The sequence below is a fragment of the Pseudonaja textilis genome, chromosome Z (assembly GCF_049901715.1).
Source record: "Pseudonaja textilis isolate UNSWEBS1 chromosome Z, rPseTex1.2, whole genome shotgun sequence".
Lineage (NCBI taxonomy): Eukaryota > Metazoa > Chordata > Lepidosauria > Squamata > Elapidae > Pseudonaja > Pseudonaja textilis.
In genome coordinates, this window is record NC_142008.1 from 8,505,683 (window position 1) to 8,525,156 (window position 19,474).

General features: G+C 39.8%; 2 protein-coding genes across 3 annotated transcripts in view; one reads left to right on the forward strand and one right to left on the reverse strand.

The window, feature by feature from the left end:
- The window catches only part of CNPY1 (canopy FGF signaling regulator 1), a 71,484-nt gene extending 61,550 nt beyond the window's left edge, over positions 1 to 9,934 (reverse strand). Inside the window, exon 1 of one of the 2 annotated variants that reach the window (XM_087916907.1) lies at positions 9,860 to 9,934. In XM_087916907.1, coding sequence (XP_087773033.1) covers positions 9,860 to 9,867 — 8 coding nt within the window. In that variant the 5' untranslated portion in view covers positions 9,868 to 9,934. The remainder of the gene's footprint in view (positions 1 to 9,859) is intronic. The other variant, XM_087916906.1, reaches the window with a different exon arrangement.
- Positions 9,935 to 10,041: 107 nt separating this feature from the next.
- The window catches only part of RBM33 (RNA binding motif protein 33), a 121,840-nt gene continuing 112,407 nt past the window's right edge, over positions 10,042 to 19,474 (forward strand). Inside the window, 2 exon segments of the mRNA XM_026718351.2 lie at positions 10,042 to 10,282; positions 17,184 to 17,259. Coding sequence (XP_026574136.2) covers positions 10,243 to 10,282; positions 17,184 to 17,259 — 116 coding nt within the window. The 5' untranslated portion in view covers positions 10,042 to 10,242.

Sequence of the window (19,474 nt, forward strand, 5' to 3'; positions counted from 1 at the left end):
TCTTTATACTACCAGTTCCTGAAAAGTTGGAAAGCTGCCACATTCGTTATGAACTAATACTGTTTGATTATCTTATTTTGAGTGAATTTGTTTTACTGTTAATTTACTTAATTTATTTGTATTTATTCCAGCTTTATTATTTTTACAAATAACTCAAGATGGCAAATGTATCTAATATACCTTCCTCCTCCTATGGTCTCTCAACAACAACCCTGTGAAGTGAATTGGGGTAAGAGATAGTGACTGGCTCCAGGTTACCCAGCCGGCTTTCCTGCCTAAGGCAGGACTAAAACTCACTGCTCCTGATGATTGGCCCCAAATTCACCCAGTTAGCCTTCAAGCTACAGCAGGACCTGAACTCATGGTCTTCTATTTTCTTGCCTGGTGTCTTAATCACTGGACCATCAAATTGTTTTTATTGGTTTTGTACCTAGTCCCTTAGGGATAATAACACTTTTTAATTTTTTAGTTTAATACTTACATATAAGCATATTATAACGATAATTTCATAACAAAAGAATTCACCAAACATTTGGACATTTAAAATCAGGGCTCTGCAAACTTGGCAACTCTAAGACTTGTGGACTTCAGTTCCCAGAATTCCCCAGGCAGCATGGCTGGCTGAGGAATTCTGGAAGTTGAAGTCCCCAAGTCTTAAAGTTGCCAAGTTTGGAGACTTCTGCTTAAAATTTACTGGACTTTGCATCACTGACTTTACACAAAACACACACACACACACTGTGCTTGGAACTTCAGGTCTCTACTGATTTGCTGTCTCAAGGCTAAATTCAGACAGGAATGGCAAGATTTTTACTGTCTGAGATGGGAAAGTACAGATTCATCTGTGTAAATTCTGCCCCTGTGCTCTGTCCAGCAAACGGATATCTGATGAAAGATAAGAATTGCATTTCTTATCAGTGTCAGCTTCAAATGACCATGGAAAGCACATTCTACTAAGATATTTTTTTTAAAATATTAAAATCGTAAAATGCATCCATAAAATACAGATTGTTTCTAAAAAAGCAATAAATGTTAGCTCTATAACTAGGGCAAATGGGCAAAGGCCTTGGGCTGCAAATTCTATGTCAGGAGAATTATCAATATACATAGCCCATGACTTATATCCAGTTGTTAGTGACCATTCAAAGTTCTGATGGACTCCCCAAAAGCTACCTAGGACCTGGTTTTGTAGTTATAACATTGCCCCCTCCCGGTGGTCACATTATGCATTTTGGGCAAACAGCTTACATTTAAGACAGTCTGGCTGCCCTAACTGATGTTGCTTATCAGACGCCAGCTGGGAAGGTTGCAAATGGTGATCACACGGCCCTAGGGATGCTACAACAGTTGTAAGGGTGAAAAATGATGTGTCACTTTTTTCAATATCTTTGTAATGTTGAATGTCACTAAATGAATGGTTGTAAGTCAAGGATCACCTGTATGATATTTTGCAGTACCCCACAGTCTCTTGATTTTGATTTATGACAGTTTTTCTGGAAACTGGCATTCCGTTAGAACAATTAATCAGTGGAACAACTTGCCTCGAGAAGTTGTAAATGCTCCAACAGTGGAAGTTTTTAAGAAGAGATTGGATAGCCATTTGTCTGAAGTGATGTAGGGTTTCCTGCCTAGACAGGGGGTTGGACTAGAAGACCTCCAAGGTCCCTTCCAACTCTGTTTATTCTGTTCTGTCCTGCCCTATCCTGCCCTATCCTAACTTCTTGTTTCCAGGAAAGACCTGCCCATAGCAAACAATGGTTCACTTAATAACTGCTGCATTCGCTTAATGACTGTCATGTTTGCTTAACAACCTTCATTTTTAAAAAAGGTTGTAGGCTCAGCTCAGTCATATGATGAAGCACCTTTTTATGACCATCATGACTTATGACCATAATTGCCAGGCTCAATTATAGTCATAAATTGAAGATTGCCTATACTCTTTTGAGGGATTGCATTGGACTTTGCATGCAGCTTGCATATCTTTTTGCTCCAAGTTACCTGAAGGCACCATCTGATCCTAAGATAAAAGCGTATTTGTGTCATAGAAAATTCAGAAGAACAAAACACAATACTGAGAAGAAACACCATGTTTATTGCAACCATTATAGGGTTCCTGTTTTACAAGAAAGAAGGATTCTAGATAATGGGAAAGCCAAGATTTTTTATAGAAGTTGAGAGTTACAAGGCGGGGAGTCCTAAGGATCTTATTTACAGGCCAGTTTGGGGTAGCTAAGCAGAGGTGGTATTCAGCAGGTTCTGACCAGTTCTGCAGAACCGGTAGCAGAAATTTTCAATAGTTTGGAGAACTGGCAAATACCACCTCTGACTTGCCTCACCAACTCTTATCTATTCTCTGCCTCCCGAGTCCCAGCTGATTGGCTGGGTCTTCTTTGGTTGCGCTGCACAGGAGAACGGAGCTGGAAAGCAGGTTAGTGGGGTGGGGAGGGAATGGGATTTTGCAGTATCCTTCCCCTGCCACGCCCACCAAGCCACGCCCACAGAACTGGTAGTAAAAATTGTTGAATCCTACCACTGAACCTAAGCAGGTCTTTGTCTATGTACCTGGGGTTGTTTCTATTGTTACACAAAGTCCTTTAAGGACGCGACAGAACTGAAGAAGATGGAACACTGAAGTCATCACTGATAGCTCCCTCTGTGTTGCTATTCAGCAATAGCACTTAGACTTATATCCTGCTTTACAGTGCTTTACAGCCCTCTTTAAGTGGTTTACAGAGTCAGCCTCTTGCCCCCCCAACAATTTGGGTCCTCATTTTACCCACCTCGGAAGGATGGAAGGCTGAGTCAACCTTGAGTCTGGTGAGATTTGATCTGCAACATTGCAGGCAGCCGGCAGGCAGCAGAAGTAGCCTGCAGTAAAAGTTCAAGAGAGTTTTTCTTCTTCTCTATTCCTTCAGTTAATACAAGGGTCTTCAAACTTGAAGCTTAGTTTAAGACTTGTGGACTTCAACTCCCAGACTTTCTCCTCCAGTCATGTGAGCTCAGGAATTCCGGGAATTGAAATCCACTCAACTTGCCAAGTTTGAAGATCCTTCAGTTAATAGCTCTGGATAGACAGCCAAGAGCCACTTAACAGTTGCAGCTGGAATGCAGTGATACACACTGAATCAAGTCAATAAACAACAAAAACAGACAGGATTAAGGCAGGAAAACCCATCAATCGCCCATTTAGGGATTGGATTAACCTCTTCCCTTCAGGAAGAAGGACAAGATTACAACATTTTCATTTTAAAAAGTATTACGTAACAGTTCTGTGATCAGCTAATACTGCCTGGAGTTCCCCAAGACCTTTTATAGCTCCTGCAGTGTTGGCAACTTCTTATTTCTTCCTGGAGGAAAAAGATACAGGAGGGAACAATGATGCAGCTTGATCATACATGCTTTGAATTTAATGCATGTGTGGTCCAGGCAGCTGTATTGCTTCTGCTGTGAAGGACCCAATTTAGAACATAGAGAACATAGAATAGTAGAGCTGGAAGGGTTAATGGCTTTTGGTAGCAAGCCCAGGCTTTCAATTAGTATGATAGGCTGCTCTTTGTTTCCCTCTCAGCTGCTGCATTTGCTTTGGAGTTGATTTTTTTTAAAAAGGGGAATGGCTGTTTTAAGTTTTCTGCATTGCTTTAGTGGTTTCTGTCACTGTCCTTTTGGGGTGTACTTCTGTCACTTCCCTTTCCTCTAGTGATGGAGCATTCACAACTTCTGAAGGCAAGCTATTCCATTGGTTGATTGGTCTCACCCTTAGGAAATTTCTCCTTAGTCCCAGGTTACTTCTCTCTTTGGTTAGTTCTCTCTTTGGTTAGTTTTCATCCATTGTTTCTTGTTGTGCCTTTTGGTGCTTTGGAAAATAGATTGACTCCCTCATTTTTTGTAGGAGTCCTTCAAACTGCCTTGGACAGGGTGGGCCACTTTGTTGATCTAGTAAGGCCTTCACCAAATTGTAAGAATTTCAGTAGGAAAGAATGTATGTCGAGTGCGGTGGCCTAGAGGGGGAGCTCTTGCCTCACAATCAGAAGGCTGTGAGTTCAATTCTAGGTAGAGACAGATATTTGGAATGGACTCTCCTGCTTGAGCAGGGGGTTGGGCCAGATCACCTCCAAAGTCCCTTCCAACTCTGTTATTCTATGATCTATGTAGCTCAAGGTCGTTGGTGGTCCCTGACTGTTGATCGCTTGCTGCTCTCTGAACTTGGTTGTTTGCTTGCAGATATTTCACAGCCCAACTAGGGAATAAATTAATATTTATTAATAATAATTAATAATATTAATTAATTACTATGGGGGATTTCTCTGTGTCTTCTGACACCTAATTGATGTTCATGGATATGCTCTGCAAGATTTTTATGTCTGTCCTATATAGTGGCTATTGGTACACCGTATGTTGTAGATGACTCTTGCTTTTAGTTCTTGGGCTAGCGGGTCTTTTGGTTTATCTAAGATGTTTTAGAAGGTTTTAGAGCTGATTTGTGTGCTACAGTGATGCTATATACTAGTCATTTGATTTTTTTTCTGAGATGTTTTTGAATATGGTAGTGTTATCATTTTCATAGCTTATGTTGGTTGTGCTATAATGAGTTCAGTGGTCAGATACGTTTTGGTTAAATTGCACAGGTTCCATTTTGTTGGAATATGTTGTATAATTGGCCTGTTTTTAAAAAATGTTCTGGCTTGCTGCAGTGAGTTTGTGCCAGTCTTAATTCTCTTCTATTGGAATCACATTCACATAAGGGCATCAAAGCACTCAAATGGGATAAATTTGCATATAGTCAAATCTCCACCAAAGCACAACTATTCTTGCTGTGCAAATGCTTATGACAATATGCCCTAAAAATGCCCAACAAAACAGTGCAGCTGAATGGAAAATAGTTCAACAAAGTGACCAAAAACATGATATGATTAACGGTCATGTATACTCACCACAGACAAAATAAATTCCAGCACACCGTAGATAACCTGAAGGAGCAACCGGAACAAACCACAACCCCAAAACAGACACAAATGTTGACAGCCACCATTGAGACTAAATCTTTAAGACAGTCTGAAAAGGGAAAACAAAATTCCAAACCAAACTTCTTAAACTAAGCTCCAGAAGCAAAGAGGCGCCTGAACCTGAATGTGTAGTCAAAATGCTCAACTGCTCAGTGTTTACCACATAAAAACCATATCCTTCAGAAAAGTCTCAATTGTAACATAGATCATGCTAATCAATTATAATTCTTTGCAAGCTTTGGAAGCAGCATTTAAAAGCCACAGGACTTGCTAGAAAATATACGGCAGGCAATCTTATCACAGACCAGAAGAACACAGAAACAGTACTACCTGAAATCAGAGGTCAGAGCAGATCTCAAAACCTAGAGAGACCAAACCATTACCATCTTCCTTGAAGACAAAGGCTGGGCTGTGATTAATACCCAAAGACACCAAAGAATTGCTGGAGCACACACACACAAAAAATCAACATCCCAGTAATCACCCAATACAATAACTGGGTAAACAATCAAGAGAACCCTCAATACCTTAACAACACAAGAAGAACAATGGCAGATGAAAAGAAGTATGTTCTTCCCATGTTTCTACATATAAAAGTATACATTCTTCTTCATCAAATTATATTATTATCAGGGACTCCAACTTACAACATTAGCCAACAAAGTTACAAAAAAGCTTGAGCATCTTATAGACCATGGGTTTCCAACCTTTTGAATCTCAGGGACCCCCAAACTCACAATTTTAAATCCTGTGGACCACTAAGATGAATTTTAACTCATGGTGGCTTGCTGACATAGAATAATAGAGTTGGAAGGGTTAATGGCTTTTGGTAGCAAGCCTAGGCTTTCAATTAGTATGATAGGCCGCTCTTTGTTTCCCTCTGGTGAGGAAGTCGGTCCCATATTCTAGAGCTACAATAGTCACAGGACTGGCCCTTTGGTCATCCCGGAGCAGCTGCTCCTCCACCCGGGTGCACCGGCCTATCATGAACTGGAGGAGCTGCTCCAGGATGACCAAAGGGCCAGTCTTGTGACTACTGCAGTTCTGGAATATGGGAACCAACTTTCCCCACCAACATTAGCAAGCCACCCTGGGGCGGATTTCCCTCCCCCGCCGTTGGTCTTACCTTCCAGTTCCAGCTCGCATGGCTCTACTCAAGGTAAAGTTTGCATTTGGCCGAAGGGTGAGGGCTAGCAGGTGGGCAAGCCATGTGGGCGGCACAGCCTTGTGTTCCCGCACAGCCTGGATTAATTGTTTTTTTTGGGGGGGGACATTTCTCTGCAGACCATCGAAATTTTCTCACAGACCAGCAGTGGTCCATGTCCCACCGGCTGGCAACCACTGTTATAGAGGGAAGTGAATACAATAGCCTATCAATTGCCCACTGTAATGTCTCCAGAAAATCAAAGACCTAAAAACAGAAGATGAAATTATAGTTTCTTCCAATATCATAGCATTCTTCACATCCATATATCCAGAATTAGCAAAAGAATACGTGACAGCAGTACTACAGCAACACACCTGACCTACCCAAATACACCATCAACTTTTGTCTCACTAACAATTTTTGGTTTGATGGACAAATGTACCAACAAATCAGAGGAACATCTATGGGATCACCATTCTCAGGATTCATAGCAGAGACTATAATGCAATGTCTTTTGGGAAAGGAATAAAATTCACAAGGGAAGAAGAATAAAAGAAAAGACTATTGTTCCTGAATATTTTCATCAGGAAATGAGATTATGGCAAATTAGAAATGCAAATCCACACACAAAAAAAATCCACACTAAGAAGTGTTCCATTGCCAAAGTAACATTTCAACTTCCCCTAAGAACAACTGCGCAAGAACATTATTTGGATGAATGTCTATGGAGATGCTCAGTCATCCAGGTCATGGTTGTCCCAAAGATGCTTTTTCAAAAGGAAATTTGTTTTTCCTTGAAGATGTTTTGCTTCTCATCCAAGAAGCTTCTTCAGTTCTGATGAGAAGGAAACATCTTCAAGGAAAAGCAAAGACTAGTTGCTCTTTGAAAGAGCATCTTCGGGACATTATTCAGATGAGCACAAATACACTGCAACAATACAGAACAGCAGGACAAAAGAAGCAGATTGCTTTATATAGGGTTATGTATACATATATCAGTGGTGGGATTCAATTTTTTTTACTACCGATTCTGTGGGCGTGGCTTAGTAGGCTTGGCTTGGCTTGATGGACATGGCTTAGTGGGCATGACAGTGGAAGGATACTGTAAAATCTCCATTCTGTCCCCATTCCTGGGGGAAGGTTACTGCAAAATCCCCATTCCCTCCCCACCCCACCCCACTAACAGCTTTCCAGCTCTGTTCTCCTGGACAGGGCAACAAAAGAAGACCCAGCTGGGATTCAGGAGGCAGAGAATAGATGGGGCAGGGCCAGTCAGAGATGGTATTTGCCGGTTCTCCGAACTACTCAAAATATCCACTACCGGTTCTCCAGAACTGTCCAGAACCTGCTGAATACCACCTCTGATGTATATATTATATACATCTTCCACAAAATGGAAGCCATTCAACTTGATCAAAAACCATTCAATCCACTATATCCATTGATCCACTATAGAACAACCAACATAAGCTATGAGAATGATAACACTACCATACATCAAAACATCTCAGAAATAACCAACAGACCAGTATAACACAAAGTATTACAAGCCCACAGAATCAGTAGTAAAAAAAATTGAATCCCACCACTGATATATATATATATATATATATACATAACCCTATGTAAAGCAATCTGTTTCTTTTGTCCTGCTGTTCTGTATTGTTGCAGTGTATTTGTGCTCATCTGAATAATGTCCCAAAGATGGTCTTTCAAAAGGCAACTGGTCTTTGCTTTTCCTTGAAGATGCCACACAAAACATCTTAAGTAAACCGAAGGACCTGTCAGTCTTGGAAGCCATATTTCACTTAGAAGTACCAGTAGTTCACCTAGAAGTCCAATAAATAAAAACAGCAGTCTTTAAAATGCATTGTGAGGATTGTAACAGCCACTACATAGGACAAAAAAAGCCAAGAGTAGTAGAGTGAATCCATGAACACCAACCAGCAGTCAGAAGACACAATAAAAACTCCTTAATCCCACAATACCTGAACAGGCTCAACCATAGTTTCAAGTGGGAAACTGTGAACATCCTAGACCAGTGGTCGCCAACTTGGGGGCCGTGGCCCACTGGTGATCCACAAGAAAATTTTGATGGTCCACAGAGAAATGTCACCCCCAAAGCAGCCCGCAAAGCAATTAATCCAGGCTACGCAGGAACACAAGGCTGCGCTGCTTGCATTGTGAACACGAGGTAGTGAGGGGAGGGGGAAGGGGGAACTTGCCCCACTCCCCTAATGTGCCTGGCCAGGCTGCTTCTTTCTTCTACTTTCTTCTTCTGCTTTTGGCTGCATGCAAGGAAAGCAGCAAAAGTCTTTCTTTCTCTCCCCCAAACTCCACCAGAAATGAGTCTTTGGGACCCTGCAAGGCATCCTGCTCTAAAAAGCTGCACCGGCAAAGACTCATTTCTGGTGGAGTTTGGGGGAGAGAAAAAAAGACTTCTGCTGCTTTCCTTGCATGAAACCAAATCTCTCTCTCTCTCTCCCCCACCAATGTCAGCAAGCCACCGCCAGTCAAAATTCATATTAGTGGTCCGCGAGATTTCAAATTATGAGTGTGGTGATCCCTGAGGTCCAAAAGTTGGTGACCCCTGTCCTAGACCAAGCCAAATCCAAAAATACTAAGAAATTCCTGGAAAATTGGCCAACAATAGACACATAGAAATAAAAAATATAGATAGCATTCGAAAAAGACATTTAAAAAGTTGAGAAGGAAACCCAAAGACTAGAACTTCTCTCCTGCAGCAGGTAAGCACTGGGATTAACATTGGAGAAAAATCACATCCCTGACAGGGAAGCTACTATTCTGTACGTAAAACAAACAAACCCCCACACTTGCAACCACCGATAATGTTCTCTAGTCAGGTAATGAAATGTCTGCAAGCAAACAACCAAGTCTGAAGAGGATTCAATAGGTTTTGAATTTGCCAAAATTCTTTATATTCTCCCTCACTCAAAAGATGCTCATCTAGTTCAAGATATGAACCTGTTTTGTATCTCTCCAGCCTATGACTTTTATTTAGAGGTCCTTTAATTAAAGGATTTAAACTAACAAGTGGACACTGATGTACTTTTCCTTATCTTTCAGATAAAAACCTGCTTGGCGGGGGATGTGTGATAAATCCTTATCTGAAAGATAAACGCATCCACATGGAAGGCTTTATCGCTTAATTAAAACCTAGTATAATGAGCAACGAAGTTAACTGATTATTGAAGAAAGCTCTTCAAAAATATTCTGCTTTACTGTAGGATGAGAATCTTTGTTAGCTGTACTGTACTGTATGATTTAATGATGTAGATTATACCTATATTCTTTTGTGGAAATGAACTAATTAATAAAAAACAAGGCTACAACTTACTATTGTCTGATAAATTAATCTGATGGCATGGCACAATAATCAATAGAACCTAGAGATAGGATGGTCTGAATCCATTAACACAACCCAAGGAGTCTAGGACCTTCCAGTTCACGGTCGGTTATTCAGCAACCAATGAGTCATTTTCAAGCTTGAAGAACAATTTGTTTAGGCTTTCTCATTAGAGTAAAAGCGACAGACAGAACTCCAAAATATTTTCCCTCTGCTCCATTGGCAGAAAAGAAAAAGAGAAAAAAAAACCTTCTCCAGCGGCTTCCTTCTAGTGCCTAGTCTCAGGCGCATGCGCCTCGCAATCCAGTTTTTTTTAAAAAAAAATCAATAAAATAAACTCACTTGACCATAAAGTAAAGGGCAAGAGCGGCCCGTTTTACTCGGCTTATGCTAGAAGGCGTGGCGTCCCCTCTTCCCACCTCCCACTTTTCCCACCCTCATCTTGTCTCCAATGCTGCAGATTGGCCGAGCCGGCGACTCCACCGTCTTCCGCTCCGCTACGGAAACAGGCGGTCTTCCAATATCCCAGATTACAACGCGGCGCTAAAAGCGGCGCTCTTCGTCCGCCTCCTCCGCGTTCCCCTCAGCCAGCTGGCCGCCATGTTGTTCTAGCTTTCCGCTCCGCGGCGGGTGGTCGGTGCTGGACGTGAGGAGCTCCCGGAATCGGGAGAGGCAGGAGGGTTGCGGGCTTTTCGCGCCGCCGCGACCTGGCGAGATCCGACGCCATGGCAGCAGCCTTGGGAGGAGGAGCAGGAGCAGGAGCAGGTGCGGTATATCCCCTTCCCCGTCCTCCCGAGGCCAAGCGGGGAAAAGGGAGGGAGGGTTGGCGGCGGACCCGCGGGGAAGCCTCAAGGCCCCAGATTGGGTGCTGGACGCCCTCGGGGAGAGTGAGGAGAGAAGCAGCGGCTGGTCTCGTGGGTTGCAGGAGGAGGAGGAGGAGGAGATGTCGCTGTTTGCGCCGCCTGCGTGCTGCGTTTGCTGGCTGGGCAAGACAGGCACCTCAGGCTTGTCTGAGGGGCCACCCGACTAAGGGGTTTTCAAGGGGTTGGGACACCTTTCAGGGGAAGAAGAAGCGGGGGGCCCGATCATGTGTGACGGTCCTAGCTCAAGGTTGGCATGACGGGGCCCTTGGTGCTCCCTGAGCTTGGATGTTTTCTTGCAGACCTTTCCTTGCCCAGACTAGGTAACCTCATCGATGCTAATAAGGGCTTTCTTGGGGGGTGGAAAGGAAAAAGGTGATGTCCCCAGTTTGATATGCCAGTTCTCTAAAGGCTTAAGATTGCTGCGAGTGGGGCGGCGAGATCTTTGGGGTGGGGGGTTATAAAAGGAAGATAGAGGTACAGGATATATTAGGGCCCGTTTATTTCCCATTTCCTTCCATTTGCACTCGTTCTTGGGTGGGGTTTGCTTTCTTCCGTCCCGTTCTGATGCTTCTATGAGATACATTTAGATGGGGTTGTTGACACTTGTGTGTATTCCCATTGCTGCAAAGGGCCTTGATTAGTAAAGGAGTGTAAATTATGAACCTGGCCTTACTGCAGACATTCTATAGAATAGAGTAGAGAATATAGAATAGAATAGAATTCTTTATTGGCCAAGTGTGATTGGACACACAAGGTATCTGTCTTTGGTGCATAAGCTCTCAGTGTACATAAGAAAAAATATAATGAAAATTAAAATACATTCATCAAGAATCATAAGATACAATAATAAGCAGTCAAATCATACTAGAGAACAATAAGGAGTATAAATTGTAAAGATACAAGCAACAAGATTATAGTCATAAGTTGGAAGAGATAGGGAATAGGAAGGATGAAAAGAATAATAGTAATACAGTCTTACTAAATAGTTTGAAAGTGTTATGGGGATTAGTTTAGCAGGGTGATGGCATTCCCAAATGACATTAATGTCTTCTGCTTTGAAAAAACGGTATATAAGTTGAACTTATTATGCTTATTGCTTGCTTTTAAAAGACTTACATTCAGCCTATTTATGTCTGCCCTGTCTCAGTCTAGGCTTGGTTCTGGATATGTTCCTTACCTGACTGTATCCCTGCCTTGTGTCTTAAATAGTTGATACCATGTATAAAACTTATTATATATTAAGTTTGAATTTCTCATGTGCTTTCTTGGATGTTTCTCTTCAGCCTAGTTTTATAAGTCACAATTTCTTCACTATGTTTGGTCCCAGAGCCTGCAATTCAGTGTTTTTGTAATGTTACCAAGGTTTAAATAACTTCCTAGTTGTGTGATTTCATTACTTACAGTATATATGAAAAGTCCAAACTTTTGTGTTATAATAAAAGTGAAAGATAAATTCAAATTAAATATTTTTGCATCTACAGGTAGTCCTCAACTTACAACAGTTCATTTAGTGACCGTTCAAAGTTACAACAGCTCTGAAAATAGCGACTTATGAACACTTCACATTTAGCATCATGTGATTTACATTCAGATGCTTGACAACTGAATCACATTTATGACAGTTGCAGTGTCCTGGAGTCATGTGATCCCCTTTTGCAAATTTCTGACAAGCAAAGTGAATGGGAAAGCCAGATTCACTTAACAATTGTGTTATTAATTTAAGAACTGCAGTGATTCACTTAATAAATGGGGTGAGAAAAGTCATAAAATGGGGCAAAACTCACTTAATAAATTTTTCATATAGCAACTTAAATTTGGGGCTCAATTGTTGTAAGTTGATGACTATATTTACAAGTAAAGCTGATCATGTGGGAAGTGCCACAAGATACAATCGTTGAAGTCTTTGGTCTGATTCTCAGTTCAAATTTGCTGCAAAGTTTGTTTACTCATTTTGGATTGCCTCTAAATTTGTAGGCATACCCTTCTTTTCAGTGCATTGTTAATAATAAAGCATATAGAATAGTGATATGTTGCTGATCTGAGCATATACAGAATCAGTGCAATAGCTGTAAATTGAATGAAAACAAAACATTTCTTTGAAATGCGGCATCTTGCAGGGAAAATATGCTTTTACTACAAAGCTTTGTTTTACTTTTTGCTACTTATTGACTGTAAGGTTACAGTTTTTGTGACAGTGTCTTGTTTTACTTGGATTTATGTATCCAAATTGATAGGCTATTTTCTTTGCTTAACCCTTACATCCCAGTTAAACAATTTGGGATTTTGGAGTGACAAAAGTACATTTATTTTTTGGAAAGGAACCTTCCCCCACACCTTTATACCTCTTCTCCACAAACTTTCATGGCATTTTTTTGTTTCCCATTATGAATGAAAAGAAAGAAGAGGATTGGTTCTGAAGAGGGCTGTCCTATAGCAAAGATTTTTATTCAAGGCTTTATTGTAGTTATAACTTATTTATGTCCCAATACAATATATACAGGTTGTTAACTGTTTGCTGACTCTTAACTTGCTTGTGCTTTGCTGGCATGAGGTGGCACTCTGCCATGAACTATGGAGAAAGGGGAGGAAGGGGGTATGTGTGGGAGACTGAAGAAAGGTGCTGTACTGTTTCGAGAAACTCTTCAAAGTCGCCAAGCTGGAAGGAGGGAGCAGCATACCAGAACTTCAACTGTCTGTTAAGAAAACAGCTTGCAAGATTTTAATTGGTTACCTTGGAGTGGGAAATGAAAGACGAGGGGCAAGCAAGAAAAAGTGTAAGCTAAAGATTTTGCTGTGCAAATCTCAGTTCTGGCTATGTATGACCTACAATACATTTGATCTCTAATAAAAATATACCTTTCTCAGCAGCTGGTCAAGAATTGTTTTCTACTTAGAAGTTAAAGTTTGTGGCAGTTCTAAAATTACCAGTGTAAATTAGAAACAAATTTAATAACATGAAGTTGCATACTAAAATAGTCACAATATTTAAAAAAAATCAAAGTAACTATACTACCTAGGTTAGAGTGACATTTTAGTAGCTAAGATTTAAGGGAGGAAGATAATGTTATAGGTACTATGCTATCTACTCATAGCTAGGCTGTTTGGACTGTTGAGTTTTACATCTTCCTTTTTAGGATTTAAAATATAATTACTACCTATATAATTATTCTATAAGTGCCTCCATTTATATAATAGAATACTTTATTTGTCCAAGAATGATTAGACACCCAAGGAATTTGTTTAGGTGCAAAGCTCTCAGTGTACATGCAAAACAACAGTTGTAATAATCATAATGATACCAATTATCATTGGAGGAGGTAGTAGAGCAGATGAGACAGATAGTAATAATACAGCTATACCACATAGGGAAATATAGTTAGGCAGCACATATGTTCACAATTTGTATTCTAAATAGATAAGATACCTGTTCGGTAGACATAGAAAACTACTTTTGTAAGAATATTGGTATCATAATATCTAGTGTTCTTGCAATTATATATTATTCAAGGAGGAAAGGGAACACATACTTAGAAAGGCTTCTCTGAAAAGAGATCTCTATATCTTTAGATGGCTATTCTGAATTGGTGGTTTTGGGGATTCCAGATTTGCCTAATAAAATGAGAGAATCAAATGGCAGGTATGCTTGCAACTGATGGAAGGTTTTTAGTTCACATGTCAAGACTGTGAAGTATGCTATATAAATATTAAAATATTGCTTGAACTTGAAAGATCTATCTTCTAGTAGTCTAAACCACTTCCTGATTAATTAATTCTAATTGTCAGTTGATATAAGATGCTTTGGAAACTTGTTATAAGATACAATACTGTATAGTAGACTGTCTATAGTAGTAAGGTAAGAGGATATTGGAAACTCTTCTGCAAATATTTAAAGTTCTTGCAGTTTGAATTGTTCTTGTCATAGGTGACCTGGCTAGTATTATTTCTTCTTTGCATTCTTATGTCCATACTTGAGCCTTAAAATGCAAAGTATGATGAAAAATCTTTTAGAGAACAATTACAGCATATATTAGTGGAAAATCTGGAAATCTAGTATTGTTAATGCAAGAGGAACTTGGATGGTCGAAATCATTAAATGTTGGACTGTGATCCTTAGATGCTTCTAATTACAGTATTGTTTTGTGTATTTATTATCAGATGTCAGAGCTTCATTATCAGGTATCCTTTTCCCTTCAAACAAATTGTGCCATTTAAATTCTTTTCTTGAACTAAACAGCTGTTGGATTTCGGATTTGAATATTTGGTAGTGTACTGAATTGTGTTTTAGAGAACTTTCATTAAGTAGAATATGATAAATGAATTTGGCTTGTTTATCACAATACTATTTGCATATGATTTAGCTATTCAAAGTACATATGAACTGCTAAACCTAGAAACTCTAAATGAGTGAGTATACTGTGTTATAACAGATCAAATGTTGATTTGGTCCAGCATCCTTTTTAAATCCCCACCTCCCCCACTGACTGGCCATCTATGTCTGAGAGGTCCAGAAGCAGAATTTGAGGATACATTAATCTATTTGGTTTATGTTCTTCAGCAATTAATACTTATGATAATATTGCATTCAAAGCTGCAGAAAATATATTTCCACCAGGCTTAATAGCCATTAGTAGTTTTATTTTCTATTAATTTGCCCAGCCTGTTTTACATGTTTATGGTATTGTCCCAATTTAAGGAAGTACATTCTGTAGTTAAACGCAAAGCTTCCTTTTGCCAGTTGACAGTGTGCCCTATTCAGTTTCTTTCAGTATTTTAGAGGTTTCAGCATAAAAGAGAGCAGAAGTCTTCATTCATACATTTTCTTTTATTAAATTATGAGAGTTATATTTCAGCATATAGGGAGGACATCAGTTAAAGAAAACTGACATGTTATATTCCTACCTTCCTTTCTCTTTTTGAAAGTATGGAACAGAAACATTGTTAAGAGTTGTTATGAATCCTTAAATCTATTGGTTAAGTATATATTCCAATATTATAGAAGACATTGCATAAATTCCATGTGCATAAATGAATAATACAAGAAGTGAGTAACTTAGGTTTCTGTAAACATTTATTTCGCATAATTTGTATGCCACATTTCATTTTATGCAGCCTACAGCAGTAAGTCATAATGACCTGACATAGGTAATCTTATTACCTTTCCTTGAAGGCCCAAAGTATAATATTCTCCTGCTTTTGGAATCCAATAAAGGAAGGAACTGTTCTGATTTTGGGGAGACAGGAACAAAGAATTCCAAAAGAAACTTGTTTTGTACTCCCCTCATCTAAAACCTTAGTGGGGAGAGTTAGTTTCATTAATCACTGGCATCCTCACCTGAACAGAATCCACAGACCAGAGAAATTCTACTTCAGGAACAGTCCTGAAGACCCCAAATCATAAAGGGCTTCATAAGCAATGACCAGCATATAGAATTGTACTCAGAAGTGTAGTGATACCTAGTGTGGCTCCTGCAAGGTGGAGAACATTTGGTTAATCTGACATTGCCCCATCAGCAGCTGGGCTACTGCAGTTTGAATCAGTTGCAATTTCTGAATAGATTCCATAGGAATTAATTTGTTAATTGTAATATACTGAGAGTATAAATGATAGCAGAATATCTTATTTCAGAAACTATTGCTGGACAAAGAATCTCCTGGCTATGGCCTACACTAGCTCTACAGTTGAAGACATGAGTCCAGGAAAAAACCTACTCAGATCTTCTAGCACAGTGGCCCCAACCTTTTGGGCACCAGGGACTGGTTCCGTGGAGAAAGGTTTTTCCACAGACCAGAGAAGGTGTGGTTTTGTGTGCTGCTTGCATCCCACAGATGGGGCTTCTTCACTTGTTTCTGTGGCAGGGTTTCTGGCATGCTGAGGCTCAGTACCGGTCCATGGACTGGAGGTTTCAGGACTCCTGTTCTAGCAGTTCCTTCCAAATAATTGCAACTGCATCTCTTATCATGGCCTAAAGATGGAATTCTCTTGAATTCAAGGGACTTCTAGATAAACAAAGTCTACATTTTGCTGAGATTTAATTTGGTTTCATATATAGGATTGTAGTGTAAAATAGATTTTTGAATGATAATTAGGCAAATAATTTGTTGAAGCTTTTTAGTGAACATCATTTAGATCAGGCCTGCCAGACTGATGGTCTGCACAGGCCATCTCCGCAAAGGCCCGATTGGGTTTGACACCCTTGACCTAGATGAGATATGTACTGAAAATACTCATTGTGAATGCCTGTTGATGCTACATAATGAATACAGAGCTTCCAGTAGATACTAGAATTTTAAAAAGGAATTCCTATAGGAGGGATAAGCAACCTAGATTATTTTGGACTGCAGTTTATATAATTTTTAATAATTGGCTATATGGGACGAACTTGTTATCTTGATTATCCAGATGAATCAAATTACTTCTCTTCTCCTGAAGAGTCAGATCAGGTCTGGAGATACTGGATAGTCAGAGCCTTGTAAGAATCACCTTAAATTTTTCAACCTTTTGTTGCACATGCCAGTCTATAGTATTTGCTGTTCATTTTCATTAAAGCAACTTTCTTACAAAAGTTGATACCCAGCAGTACTTCTTGCTAAAAAAATGATTAAAAGCTATTTTAAAGTTGTTTTCCTACAAGGACAGTGCAGAAACCCAGCATTGCTTATTTTATTATTAAATTTATATGCCGCCTAACTCTCCTATAGGATGACTCTAGCCATGATTCTTCAAAATAATATCAGTACTGTTGTCTGAGAATCCAAGCATTTGTTTCATATTGTTCAAATTATCAAATGTCTTTTGTTTATAGAGGATGACTTTGATTGTCATAAACCTGGTGCAGAAAGATCTTGGAGAAGGAGAACTGGAGATGATGATTGGGATAGGTAAGCCTATCTTTTATGCAGAGATGTTTTCTACTATGTGTCATTTGTTTCTCTCTTTCACAGTTTTAATTTACAGGATTTTGAAAATGTTCAAATACAGACATTTGCTTAGTTATAGAGATATGTATGTCTGCTATGAAGAACAGAGTGGGCAGGGGCCACTTTCTTTAACCAGAGTTGCATTTTACTGTGGAATACATGGGGGGAATTAATGGACCTAAAAAAACGAGCAATTAATTACATTTTTTCCTGTCTACTGTTTTTCCCTGAAAATACGACCTACCCTGAAAGTAAGTTCTAGCTTGGTTTTTACACTTCCCCCCAAAATAAGTCCTAATTAAAACTCCGCCCATTCCAGGGTGCATGGGTAAAAATTAAGCTAGGGTGGGAATGGGTGGTGGAGGAGCTGCCCTACTACTTACCTTTGGACAGTTGCAGACAGGCACACACCCCGACACCTGCCTTGCCGGCCTATTTCTTCTGCAGCCAGCAAGGCTTTCCTGAAGACCTCTGCAGCCAATAACAGAACTGCAGATCGATCTGGAGCTCTGTTATCGGCTGCAGAGCTCCTTCAGGAAAGCCTTGCCTGCCACAGAAGAAGTTCCTGAAGGCCTCTGACAGCGAAAAGGAGGTGGGGGGTGATGGATGCAAGTGAAGTGAGTCCTTCCCCCCCACCCCCAAGACCCGGTGCCTTTTTTGGTGGCAAAAAAAAAGGACAGGGTCTTATTTTCAGGGAAACACATTATATATACTTATAGTATATATGTATATGTAACTGTTCATACTTGTATTTGTACTCCTTTATATAACGTGTGTCCACTAGCACCAGTGAATAATATTTTTAAATGAGCTTGTCTGTTGGAATCAGTGGATAAAGAAAGTCTATGGACCAAATGAGGGAGGTCACCAGATCTTACCTTTGTGTAAACTCCCCCCCTCCCCAGTTTAGAGCCTGAAGACATGAACAAGTTTAGTATTTATAGGTACTCCTTCACTTATAAACTGTTCATTTACTGAAAGTTACAACAGCACTGAAAAAAGAAACTTACAATTGGCCTTCAAGGTTATGATCGTTGCAGCATCCCCATGGCCATGGGATCAAAATTAGGTGCTTGGCAAATGGCATGTATTTCCAGTGGTTGCTGCATTTTGGGGGTGGGTGGGGGTGTCATGAGATCATCATTTGTGATTTTTTTCCAGTCGACATCTGACAAAGGCAATAGAGGAAGCTGGATTTGCTTCAAGACTGTGTGATTTGCTTAACAACTGCAGTTACTTAACAATCATTGCGGGGAAAAAATGTAAAATTGGACATGAGTCACTTAACAGCCGTCTTGGTTTAGTAACCAGTTGGCAAAGGTTTTTAGGTCCTTTTGGAAAGTCAAGAAATGGGCAGATTTCACTTTGAGAGGCATGATATTCCAGAGGTGGGAGCCACAGCAGAAAAGGCTTTTCTGGGTAATAAACATTTCATGGTATATTTAATGGAACTTAATTTAGTGGAGATATTATTAAAGCTGACAACAATCACAGCACAGAAAAACTTTAAAAAATAGTGTAAGTTTGATAGAAATGGTGAGACCTGGGCTGTAGAATTGCCAAGAGTTGGAAATGACCGAATGGATAACATCTTCAATGTAGTGGATAAATTGGATGCAGTAGACAAAATTTGAAGTTTTGATGAAGTTGATTTAATAGATTTTGCTGATGTTCTGGGAAGTTTTATGGAAGATCGCTAGGATGAGTAAGCCAGTGGTCTATGTGACAGGATGGAGAAGATCAGGGGTTCAATGAGGAAGGGGCTGGTTGCATACTTTTAATCTATTTCCTTGTAATTGTTGGGCTTTTACTGTAAGACTGGGCCATGCCAAAGAAGGCAAATTAGTATCTTGGTGGCTATGGGAAAGCAGCACTGGGGGAAATTATTATTCCTTCTGCAGCAGTTGTGGAATTGGAAAGAAGGATATTAAAAGAAAAAAAGCACTTTTCAGATTTTACAGGCCTTTAGATTTACTAAACACCCCTCCTTCCATTAAAATCAAGATTTTACTATAGCATATAATATATAATTATCATATAAAAGTGTTCAGCAACATTTGCTTTTGCAAACTGCTTTTCAGCTGACTTCTGTATATACCCACTGGGATCAAATAATTCTATTGAGAAATTCCATAATTTACACTTAGTTAGGAATTCATCTCTTTGTTACATTTTT